The 13,030-nt window shown below is 42.0% G+C and overlaps 1 protein-coding gene across 1 annotated transcript in view; it reads right to left on the bottom strand.

Annotated features, from left to right (window-relative positions):
• The window catches only part of LOC106567356 (protein kinase C zeta type), a 135,997-nt gene extending 135,023 nt beyond the window's left edge, over nt 1–974 (bottom strand). Inside the window, exon 1 of the mRNA XM_014136502.2 lies at nt 661–974. Within this exon, the coding sequence (XP_013991977.1) occupies nt 661–731 (71 nt within the window). The 5' untranslated portion in view covers nt 732–974. The remainder of the gene's footprint in view (nt 1–660) is intronic.
• Between the last annotated feature and the right edge of the window lie 12,056 nt (nt 975–13,030).

The raw sequence follows: 13,030 nt of genomic DNA, 5'->3' as shown, positions 1-13,030 counted from the left end.
ACAATGGCTAGCAGAACACTTTAGTTTATAGTGGAGTAATTAACTCAATTCAAATATTATTGTTTTAATGTTGCATTTGATAACGCTCGTAATCTAACGCCTGCCTCAGATTACTCGTAGAATCGCAACATTTTTTGCCCTCCCGCGTCACTTTATAACCAGAAGATTAACGCTAAACAGAATCACATGGTTTATCTGCCTCTCTGTAACCACGGATAACTTCAACAAAGTTGACTACAAATAAAGTTGCAAGTGATACAATCGACGTATACAATTTTAAACCGAGTTGAACGCATTCAAATATAAGTACAGCAGACTGTAGGCCTATTTACATGATAGAAATACATTTCATGTTCAATCAATTAAGTTATGTTTTGCTACTTGTTGGCTACTGTCTAATTTGTTTCAATATATTTAATTATGATTTTGCGCATTATTACAGGGTAAGCGTTAGAATAAGCCGCCTCAGTATTTGCAGCTATAGGCGATATCTTTCTAGGAGCTGATCCGTCGTCAGTATTGTGGAATAATGTAAAGGTAAGATTTGAAAGGAGAGAGCTGATCCGAGAGCAGCGTTGCCTTTCTTACGATCCTATGTTACGAACACAATCGAGTGACAGGTTGAGCTTCGAGGACAGAACCGACTTGACAAACACTCACCCGCTGTAGTGCGCTTTAATTTTCACGTACTCCGAGCCCAGGTCCATCATGGATCCGTAACTTGAATGCATTCTAATCCACGATATAAACTATCAGGCAACTAAACAAACCTGTATCAACAGGCCTCACTTGAAGACATAAGTTTCCATGGCACATTTGGGATTCACCAATCGATAGAAACTAGCAGGTTACGGCGGTGTGTCATGCATGAACTATCCTACTGACTGGCATGCATGGAATTCTCACGCAACATTTAAGATTCGTCATTCTGGACTCGAGCGTTTCCGATGATTGTGTTCGCTATGGTTACCGACGGTACTGGGCGGAGAAAGCGCACTGTCAGGGCTGACTGGCCTGGTCCAAAACACCTGTTGATGATTTAGGAGTAAAATATTCCAGTTATTTGGGCCATATATAGGCTTTATGAAATTACTGCTTCAAATTCAGGAAATGCACACATTTCTTTAAAGCACTCGAGTTGAAATGTGTGACTTCTGACATTGTTCTTAATTAGCCAAAATGAAATGTAAAAGTAAAAAAAACAATGTGGCTTCCAGATTGAGCTGTTCGTAATCCACAATCAGAACGCTACAGCCAAATTTAGACCGATTTGCAGCTGTTATGATTAGAATGAAGTCATTCAGCAGCTAGTTTTCCATCCAATTGGCGACAGATTTGCATGCGAAGATTCTAAAATCTGCATAAAAGAAAATATGCGCATTTCCCCACCAGTGGTGTTTTGACCAAACTAACTTGTTGCAGATAAAAATCAGTGGGTGATGACTGCACACAAAATGTACTATTTCGCTTAAATTTTTATGTACCGAATAAAATCTAAAGTTCAATGTGTTTCCATCGCATTTAACTCTTACGGATAGTTTTGCCACACACTGTTGCGTTAAATACCAAATGTGTCTACTCTGCCAACAGTTTGCAGATGCAATGCGAGAGCATTTTGATTTGTCAAACATCGATCGTCATGTCACCAGAATCAGACCCTCCATATTTAGCCTATTCGAAAGTAGCATCATGATCAGCGTGCACTTTCATCACCGTGTTACGTTCATCATAAACTATTTCATCTGTAGCTTAATAAACTACATGGTTTCCCGAGTAATAGTGGGAGGACTACTCCCTATCATCGTGACTACAAATGTGAGAGCTGATGCTGTTTTTCTAACACTTTTTTTGTAATTTTCTTTCATTGTTTTTTAAATTTTTATTTATACGATGCTTATTATATCAATATTTGCGCATAAAGGAATTTCCGCCGTCATTTCTAGCAGAATTAATTTGCCGACACAAAAATATCGCGCCATGTTGAAAGAACAAATTATCTGTTGGCTGTCGTGATTTTTTTAGTATATAGTATGACATTACTCGCATAAATTCTATGTATGGAAATATGGTTTGTGGCTGTAGCCTAACTGTTACACTTGTGCGCCCTCTTATGGATTGAGCCATTTTATGGACAGTGTTAATTAATGTCTGAGAATCAAACCATTTCGGCGACTACAGAATCAGTTAACAAGTTTATTTTACATTAGTTAAACCCAATATTTTATTTGACAATTTATTAGCAAAGAAGAAGGCTATTGTGATCTGGGCCCGGTTTCTCAAACGCGTCTTAAGGGTAAATTCATCGTTGGAACCGTAGGAGCATCGTTAAATATCGCTGTTTCCCCAAAACCATCGTTAACGTTCCACTTGAAAACGCGCTTAATCTAACGCCTACCTCAGACCTGAGCTGTGTTTGAATACCCATACTAACATACTGTATACTACATACTTAATGAGTATATACACTACTAGTTCATTTTAGAATACTGTATACTTAATATTTGGTAGCACAGCCTTTGGTCAGAATAACTGCAATCAAGAACTTCCTATAACCATCAATGAGCTTCCTGCACCTCTGTACTGGCAGTTTGGCCCACTCCTCTTGTGCAAACTGCTCCAGTTCTCCCTGATTAGAAGGTAGCCTTCTCCTAACTGCTGTTTTCAGATCTCTCCACAAGTTTTCAATGGGATTTAGATCTGGACTCATTGCTGGCCACTTCAGAACAGTCCAGCGTTTTGTCTTGAACCATTCCTGGGTGCTTTATGTAGTGTGTTTGGGGTCATTGTCCAGCTGGAAGACCCATAACCTTCAACGGAGACCCAGCTTTCTGAAACTGGGTCCGACATTGCGCTCCAAAATACCTTGGTATTTACCTGATTTCATGATGCCATGCACACGTTCAAGGCACCCAGTGCCAGAGGCAGCAAAGCAACCCCAAACATCACTAAACCTCCATGTTTGACTGTAGGGAAGGTGTTATTTTCTTTCAAAGCTTAATTTTGTTCTCTGTAAACATAGAAATAGTGTGCTTTACCAAAAAGCTCTAATTTGGTCTCATCTGACCACAGGACATTCTCCCAGAAGGATTTTGGAATGTTCAGATGTGTTTTGGCAAATTGCAGTTGGGCTTTCTTATGTCTTCCTCTCAGCAGTGGGGTCCTCCTGGGTCTCCTACCATATAACCCCCTTTCATTGAGTTGGCGACAGATGGTGCGAGTTGAAACTGTCGTTCCTTGTGTCTGAAGGTCAGCTTGAATCTGTGTGGCAGTTGATCGAGGTGCTTTCTCCACCATTCAAACAATCCTTCTCTGCAATCTACCATCAAGTTCTCTCTTGCGGCCATGTCCAGTGAGGTTGGCTACAGTGGCATGGGCCTTAAACTTCTTGATAACATTACGTACGGTGGAAACAGGAACATTAAGGTCTTTGGAGATGGACTTGTAGCCTTGAGATAGTCAAGGCTTGGCTATAATCTTGTGTCTGACCTCCTCAGATAATTCTCTGGTTTTCTTTCTTTTGTCCTCATTACGGTACACACAGTGACACAAAACAGGAGAATGAGTCCTTTTTGCAATTCAAACTGGTTGAATATGTGAATTTTATACTGCAGGCACCTTCATCTCACCACAGGTGATTTCAATTCCAAAGTAAATGAGAATCACCTGCGTGAAATCTAATTCTTTCTAACTACTTCTAGAAGGTGGCAATAAATATTATCTGGGCCATTTTAGGATTTATTTTTGGAATTAGGTAAGATTTAGTAAATTATTCAGATTTTTTTGTTTTGTTCAACTGCACACTGAGGACATACATATGTGGATACCAAAATATGTTTTAATGTCAACAGTTTTCTGGAAGAAATTGTGCATTATTTGAAAAAAGTGAAAGGGTGCAAATATTTTTGGCCACAACTGTACTTCCAGACACAAATGAGATCACTGATCATTTTACTCGCCCTAGCAGAGCTGGTTAGGCAGTTTTCATGTTATCCAGAGCATTGGTGACTGTAACTGTGCTGCTGGCAACAATTTAATTACACTTTTTTTGCCGACATTTACTGACACCGGCCATATTCAACGGGTGTTGAGCGTTTGTAAATAAATTATTCTGCATTGTGGTACACAGACGAGAGTGCTCTGAAATCGGAGTAGATAGCCAGAGCGAATGTACGAAAGCACCCGAATGTCCACTGAGAACGCACAGCGACTTTACCATTTAGCTAAGCTAAGAATGATGGGAATAATCAAGTCAATAAACGTTGGGTAGTTAGTTAGATAGCCTATAGTTAATATACTGGCAAGTTTGATGTATAAGTAGCCAACTAACGTTAGGTAGCTAGCTAAAAACATACTGGTACATACTGCTGTAATGACATGCTATGTGGTTCGTAAAGACAGCGTAGCTTACAAATTGTCAGCCAACATTACGTGTAAGGTCATTACTTTATTACATTGCTCAGCATGTTCTTAACATTTGTCATAATTAGTTAAAGCAATTAATTTGTACTTCGTTGTACTTTGGCTGCATATTTTCCAAAATTTTCTTCAAATCTGAAAACCAATGTGAAGACACGCCCATTTCCTGAAGAATTGCGTTATGGGCCCTAAAGTATGGAAATCGTGTCCTCTGCTTGTCAAATCAAATACATTTTCATTGGTCACATACACTTGCAATAACATCTGCTAACCATGTGTAACGAAATGCTTGTGCTTCTAGTTCCGACAGTGCAGCAATATCTAACAAGTAATATCTAACATTTCCACAATAACTACCTAATACACACAAATCTAAGTAAAGCAATGCAATAAGAATATATAAATGTATGGATGAGCAATGTCAGAGCGGCAGAGGCTAAGATGCAATAGATAGTATAGAATACAGTATATACATATGAGATGATATGTAGCATTATTGAAGTGGCATTATTAAACTGACTAGTGTTCCATTTATTAAAATGGCCAATAATTTCTTCTGGATGGTCCTTCTGGATGGTAGCGGGGTGAACAGGCAGGGGCTCGGGTGGTTGTTTTCCTTGATGATCTTTTTGGCCTTCCTGTGACATCGGGTGCTGTAGGTGTCCTGGAGGGCAGGTAGTTTGCCCCCAGTGATGCGTTGTGCAGACCGCACCACCATCTGGAGAGCCCTGCGGTTGTGGGCGGTGCAGTTGCCGTACCAGGCGGTGATAGAGCCCGACAGGATGCTCTCAATTGTGCATCTGTAAAAGTTTGAGGGTTTTAGGTGACAAGCCACATTTCTTCAGCCTCCTGAGGTTGCGCCTCCTTCACCATACTGTCTGTGTGGGTGGACCATTTCAGTTTGTCAGTGATATGTACACCAAGAAACTTAACTTTCCACCTTCTCCACTGCTGTCCCGTCGATGTGGATAGGGGGTGCTACATTTGCTGTTTCCTGAAGTCCACAATCTTCTCCTTTGTTTTGTTGATGTTGAGTGAGAGGTTATTTTCCTGACACCACACACCGAGAGCCGTCACCTCCTCCCTGTAGGCTGTCAAGCCTACTACTGTGGTGTCGTCTGCAAACTTTATGATTGAGTTGGAGGCTTGCATGGCCACGCAGGCATGGGTGAACAGGAAGTACAGGAGGGGGCTGAGCACGGACCCAGTGGGGCCCCAGTGTTGAGGATCAACGAAGCGGAGATGTTATTTCCTACCTTCACCACCTGGGACGGCCCGTCAGGAAGTCCAGGACCCAATTTTACAGGGCGGGGTTGAGACCCAGGGCCTCAAGCTTAATGATGAGCTTGGAGGGTGCTATGGTGTTGAATGCTGAGCTATAGTCAATGAACAGCATTTCTTACATAGGTATTCCTCTTGTCCGGATGGTATAGGGCAGTGTGCAGTGTGATGGCGATTGCATTGTCTGTGAACCTATTGGGGTGGTAAGCAAATTGAAGTGGGTCTATGGTCACAGGTAAGGTGGAGGCGATATGATCCTTGACTAGTCTCTCAGAGCACTTCATGACAGAGTGAGTGCTACGGGGAATAGTCATTTAGTTCAGTTACCTTTACATTCTTGGGTACAGGAACAATGGTGGCCATTTTGAAGCATGTAATGACAGCAGGCTGGGATAGGGAGAGACAGCTGGTCTGCGCATGCTCTGAGGATGCGGCTAGGGATGCCGCCTGGGCCGGCAGCCTTGCGAGGGTTAACACGTTTAAATGTCTTACGTCGGCCACGGAAAAGGAGAGCCTACAGTCCTTGGTAGCTGGCTGTGTCGGTGGCACTGTGTTATCCTCAAAGCGGGTGAAGAACGTGTTTAGCTTGTTTTGCAGTAAGACGTTGGTGTCCGCGACGTGACTGGTTTTCCTTAGGTAGTCCGTGATTGTCGGTAGACCCTGCCACATACGTCTCGTGTCTGGGTCGTTGAATTGCGCCTCCACTTTGTCTTGATATTGACGTTTTGAATGTTTGATTACCTTGTGGAGGGAACAACTACACTGTTTGTATTCTGCCATATTCCCCGTCACCTTGCCATGTTTAAATGCGGTGGTTCGTGCTTTCAGTTTTGCGCGAAAACTGCCATCTATCCACGGTTTCTGGTTAGGGTAGGTTTTAATAGTCACAGTGGGTACAACATCTTCCGTACACTTCTTGATAAACTCAGTGACCGTCTGTGTTCACGTCCATATTATTGAAGCGTGGATTCCGATTGGTCAGACCAGCGTTGACTAGTCCTTTGCGTGGGTGCTTCCTGTTTGAGTATCCTGCCTATAGGAAGGGAGGAGCAAAATGGAGTCATGGTCAAATTTGCCAAAAGGAGGGCTGGGGAGGGCCTTGTATTTAGTACGACATCTGGGAACTTTTGGCATACCAACTATATCCATACTATGACCAATAAGCATACTATATACTCAATTCTCATCACAAATAGTGCGGTTAGTATGAGTATTCGAACACAGCTCTGGGTTTCCCAAAACATACATCTGTTGTGTGATATGTAGACTAAAGGAGGATGGATTTTCCTATAAAATGCTGTGGCTCACACCAGCTCATTGAGTTCTCAGTGATCACCTCCAGGGGTGCTTACCGACCAGCTCCATTACTGCAGCAATTAAATAATACGTCTCTCCTTTTGATTACAATAATTCCACCACATGGGCCACTCAAGGACATTCAGAGACTTGTCCCGAAGCCACTCCTGCGTTGTCTTGGCTGTGTGTTTAGGGTCGTTGTCCTGTTGAAAGGTGAACCTTCGCCCCAGTCTGAGGTCCTGAGCTCTCTGGAGCAGGTTTTCATCAAGGATCTCTGTATTTTAATATGTTCATCTTTCCCTCGATCCTGACTTGTCTCCCAGTTCTTACCTCTGAAAACATCCCCACAGCATGATGCTGCCACCACCATGCTTCACCATAGGGATGGTGCCAGGTTTCCTCCAAACATCACGCTTGGCATTCAGGCCAAAAAGTTCAATCTTGGTTTCATCTGACCAGAAAATCTTGTTTCTCATGGTCTGAGAGACCTTTGTGACTTTTACTGAGTAGTAGCTTCTGCCTGGCCTCTCTACCATAAATGTCTGATTGGTGGAGTGCTGCAGAGATGGTTGTCCTTCTGGAAGGTTCTCCCATCTCCACAGAGGGCCACTGGAGCTCCGTCAGAGTGACCATCGGTTTCTTGACCAAGGCCCTTCTCCCCCTATTGCTCAATTTGGCCGGGCGCGGCCAGCTCTAGGAAGAGTTTTGGTGGTTGCAAACTTCTTCAATCTAAGAATGATGGAGGCCACTGTGTTCTTGGGGACCTTCAATGCAGCATAAATGCTTTGGTACCCTTCCCCATATCTGTGCCTCGACACAATTCTATCTTGGAGCTCTACAGACAATTCCTTCGACCCCATGGCTTAGTTTTTGCTCTGACATGCACTGTCAACTGTGGGACCTTATACAGACAGGTGTGTGCCTTTCCAAATCATGTCCAATCAATTGATTTTAACACAGGTGGACTCCAATCAAGTTGTAGAAACATCTCAAGGATGATCAATGGAAACAGGATGCACCTGAGCTCAATTTCGAGTCTAATAGCAAAGGGTCTAAATACTTGAATAAATAATGTATTTTTGTTTTTATTTGTAATAAATTTGCAAATATTTCTAAAAACCTGTTTTCACTTTCTCATTACAGGGTATTGTATGTAGGCTGATGAGGAAAAACATTTATTTTAACAATTTTAGAATAAGGCTGGGGGTCTGAATTAGAGGTTGACCGATTAATCGGAATGGCCGATTAATTAGGGCCGATTTCAAGTTTTCATAACAATCGGAAATCGGTATTTTTGGATGCCGATTTGGCCGTTTTTTAATTTAATTATTATTATTATTATTATTTGTATTTTTTTTTTTACCTTTATTTAACTAGGCAAGTCAGTTAAGAACACATTCTTATTTTCAATGACGGCCTAGGAATGGTGGGTTAACTGCCTTGTTCAGGGGCAGAACGACAGATTTTTACCTTGTCAGCTCAGGGATTCAATCTTGCAACCTTATGGTTAACTAGTCCAACGCTCTAACCACCTGCTTTACATTGCACTCCACGAGGTTACGCGAATGCAGTAAGAAGCTAAGGTAAGTTGCTAGCTAGCATTAAACTTATCTTATAAAAAACAATCAATCAATCATAGTCACTGGTTGATGGTTGATGATATTACTAGTTTATCTAGCCTGTCCTGTGTTGCATATAATCGCTTAGGTACACGTTGCTCCAACCATAAACATCAATGCCTTTCTTAAAATCAATACACAAGTATATATTTTTAAACCTGCATATTTAGCTAAAAGAAATCCAGGTTAGCAGGCAATATTAACCAGGTGAAATTGTGTCATTTTGCGTTCGTATTTCTGTGTGTTATTACGTTATAATAAAGTCTATGATTTGATAGAGCAGTCTGACTGAGCGATGGTAGGCAGCAGCAGGCTCGTAAGCATTCATTCAAAATAGCACTTTCGTGCGTTTTGCCAGCAGCTCTTCGCAATGCTTCAAGCATTGCGCTGTTTATGACTTCAAGCCTGTCAACTCCCGAGATTAGGCTGGTGTAACTGATGTGAAATGGCTAGCTAGTTAGCCGGGTGCGCGCTAATAGCGTTTCAAATGTCACTCGCTCTGAGACTTGGGAGTGGTTGTTTCCCTTGCTCTACATGGGTAACGCTGCTTCGAGGATGGCTGTTGTCGATGTGTTCCTGGTTCGAGCTCAGGTAGGAGCGAGGAGAGGGACGGAAGCTATACTGTTACACTGGAAATACTAAAGTGCCTATAAGAACATCCAGTAGTCAAAGGTATATGAAATACAAATTGTATAGAGAGAAATAGTCCTACAATTCCTATAATATCTACAACCTAAAACATCTTACCTGGGAATATTGAAGACTCATGTTAAAAGGAACCACCAGCTTTCATATGTTCTCATGTTCTGAGCAAGGAACTTAAACGTTAGCTTTTTTACATGGCACATATTACACTTTTACTTTCTTCTCCAACACTTTGTTTTTGCATTATTTAAACCAAATTGAACATGTTTCATTATTTATTTGAGGCTAAATTGATTTTATTGATGTATTATATGAAGTTAAAATAAGTGTCATTCAGTATTGTTGTAATTGTCATTATTACAAATAAATAAATAAAATCGGCCGATTAATCGGTATCAACGGTTTGGTCCTCCAATAATCGGTATCGGCGTTGAAAAATCATAATCGCCCGACCTGTAGTCTGAATACTTTCTGAATGCACTATATGTTAATGTAGTCTATTTTTAGCACCTTTCAGGGATGCTTGATTGTTTTCATTGCTTTACTGGGAAGCTTAGCAGAAGTAGATATGCTCATGCTAATTATGTTAGTGCAGGGTGAGCTGCACACAGTGGACTTACTACTAGGGCACACCGCCTCAGAGCTAACAGTATAACTCTGGTTCATAGGCACATGATTACTGCATACAATAGCTTGGGGATCAGCAGAGGCATTCAGGGCAGTTAGAGGGACATAAATTAGGTTACTTACATTGTGTGTTCCAACACCCCTGGGAAGCATTATGACAACTCAGTGACACAATGGTAGGGATTAACTGAGCTGGGCTTGGGTCATTAATAAGTAATTGTCTCAACGCAGCCTTATAATGATGTGAAAAGATCCAGGAACCCAAATGATTTGGGTAGAATGATCCAGGAACCCAAATAATTTGGCTGGATCCCATCCTCCTTATACAACAAGCTTTGTTTCCAGAAGTTACCAAAATTGTCAATAAATGTTACACCCACAGAGCTGCAATAGTTGGGGCGGCGGGTAACCTAGTGGTTAGAGTGTTGGACTAGTGACCGAAAGGTTGCAAGATCGAATCCCCGAGCTGACAAGGTAAAAATCTGAACAAGGCAGTTAACCCAGTGTTCCTAGGCCATCATTGAAAATAAGAATTTGTTCTTAACTGACTTGCCTAGTTAAAAAAAGGTCTACTGCAACATTCATTGCCACAATTTAGGGAGGGCCAGATATTATAGGGTGTTTGTTGGTGTCAAGCAGTGACCCAATCAGTTCTTTAAAATCTATATTCAGCTGTTCTGAGCTGCCCTTCATACTGTCACTGAATCCCACATGAACTATGATAGACTCAATTTCCTGATGCTGGTTTAAAATGTTTGGGAGCAGCTTATTGATGTCCTATACTCGTGCTCCTGGATTGCATAACATTTTTGCTCCAGGGACTGAGACATTTCTCACCATTGAACTGTGCAATACAACAGCCGGAGAAGGGAAGAGATTACCCCTACAAGTGTAGAAGCAGGAAGCAGCGCAGGAGCCGCCACGCATGCAGGCCCCGTGAAAAGAGGGCTGCTGAGAGGAGTAGAAGACAGCACCGCCGTCGCAGACACAAGCAACCCCAGCGATGAAGGCGCAGGTAGATCAGGCACCAGTGCAGCGAAGCTATTCCTTATGCCTATCTGCTCCGAACCCCTCGCAGTCACTCCCGTCCACTTAACAGCATGCAGCTGCCTTCGGTTTCCACGACTTGTGACATGGTTGGAACAATCTTCTTGCTGTTCTCCGTCTACTTCACGACAAGATGGAGGAGGAGGAGGAGAAGCAGATGGAGGCAAGTTCCAGGTAGCACAGGCCAGTGGAGACTTTGCTATGTTAGCATGTAAATCTTGGTGGGGCAAACTCACCCAAAATATGGGGGATGCATGCCAGCAAAGCAACCTAACTAAACAATACATTAATTGCAGTATAACAGTGACTAACGGTTCCCACAAACTGTTAGGGCCTACATAAAGCTGTCCCAACAGCAGAGCTTTCTTTTCAGCACGATGGAGGGAATCCTTACCACCGCTACACCTGGCTATCAGCTTAGCCTTGTCTGGCAGCGAAACAGTTCATTCAGCTTAATTTACTGCCTTTTTAAAAAACATAGTTGATATGGCTGACTTGCTTAAACAAATGTGGTTTCTACTGACTATTGAGATGTACAAACTATGGCATAAGGGAATGACGAGCGGATAAGAGGCAATCCTTAATTTTGAGTGAGCTAAGACGGACACAGTCAATATAACTATTTATTCAACATTTTTTAAATGTACAGCGACAGAATTCAGAACATGGGTCGTTTTCCCTGTACACCAAGTCAGAACCGTAGGATAAATAAAGGGGGCATATAAGCGGACAATGAAAGCTCTTATAATATTCAATGATGACATTTCTCTAAAACAGGCTATAGGCTACATGTGCACCACCAATTCAGAACAGTAGGCTAAGTTATGAGGGGGAAATGGACCAAATTATTAGGGTGAGACACATGGGCTACTAACAGCTTACTACACAACATACATTTAGTATTACTTTATTAGCTACAGTATACATATCTCCCGAGCATATTACATCATTTATGCAGCAGCATACAAGCCTTTTTTTGGATTCACCTTGTTGTGCTGTGCTCACTTGAACAGGAAGGTGGTGCGGCCATCCTTCTTGTGGACAAATTTTGTCATCAAACTTTGTTATCAAAGTCTGGCATTCTCTGGATTTATGGTGCTTTCAAGACAACTGGGAACTAAAAAGGTTGAAATATGATGTCAGTGATCTTCAGGTCGGAGCTTTAGAAAGAGGCCAGAGTTTCCGACTTGGAATTCCGAGTTGGATGAATGTTCAAAATGTATTTTCATAGTCGAAGCTAGTTTTTTTTCCCAAATTCCCAGTTGCCTTGAACTCACTGAAGTCTGAGATTTCCCAGTTCCAAGTTTCCAGTTGTTTTGAATGCGGCAAAATTCATTTGATTGACAGCATGTCCAACATATTCAACCTTTTCTGGCCCATGCACGTGAATGTTAATCCTTTTAAGCTTGGAAAAGAGACCCTTAAATCCAGACTTGGACCATACACCCTCTCCACTGAATAGCAGGCTAGTGATTGCTTTGCAATGCTTGCAGTTAAACCACTCTTTCCTTCCAAGCCACAAATTTTTCAAATTTGCTATTTCCAACATGTTGTGTAATGATGAACACCGATACGTTTTATCTATAATTTATCTTCATATGACAAGGTTTGAAAAGAATTTGCCAGTAGATTGTCGTCTTGATTCATGATGATGACTGCTTATCTTATCAGAACTCAGGATAAGACCCAGATGCAGACAGTTCAAATCACAGATGTTTATTAACAAAACAGGGGGCAGGCAGACAACAGGGCAAGGGCAGAGAGAGGTCGGTAATCCAGGGCAGAGTCAGTAAGGTACAGAACGGCAGGCAGGGTCAGGGCAGGCAGAGTAATCAAAACCAGAAAAACAGGGGCAAGAGAGAAACAGGAGTATGGGGAAAAACACGGTGGTACGCTTGACAAGACAACACAAACTGGCAACAGTCAAACAGAAAACACAGGTATAAATGCACAGCGGATAATGTGGAAAATGGGCGACACCTGGAGGGGGGTGGAGACAAGCACAAGACAGGTGAAACAGATCAGGGTGTGACATATCTAGCTTGCTAGCTAAGATTTTGAAAGTATGATGTTGACATGTTCAGTCCAATCAAAGCTGC

Source organism: Salmo salar, chromosome ssa13 (assembly GCF_905237065.1).
Source record: "Salmo salar chromosome ssa13, Ssal_v3.1, whole genome shotgun sequence".
Taxonomy (NCBI): Eukaryota; Metazoa; Chordata; class Actinopteri; order Salmoniformes; family Salmonidae; genus Salmo; species Salmo salar.
The sequence above is the reverse complement of the archived record's forward strand: the minus strand, read 5'-3'. Positions and strand labels throughout refer to the sequence as shown.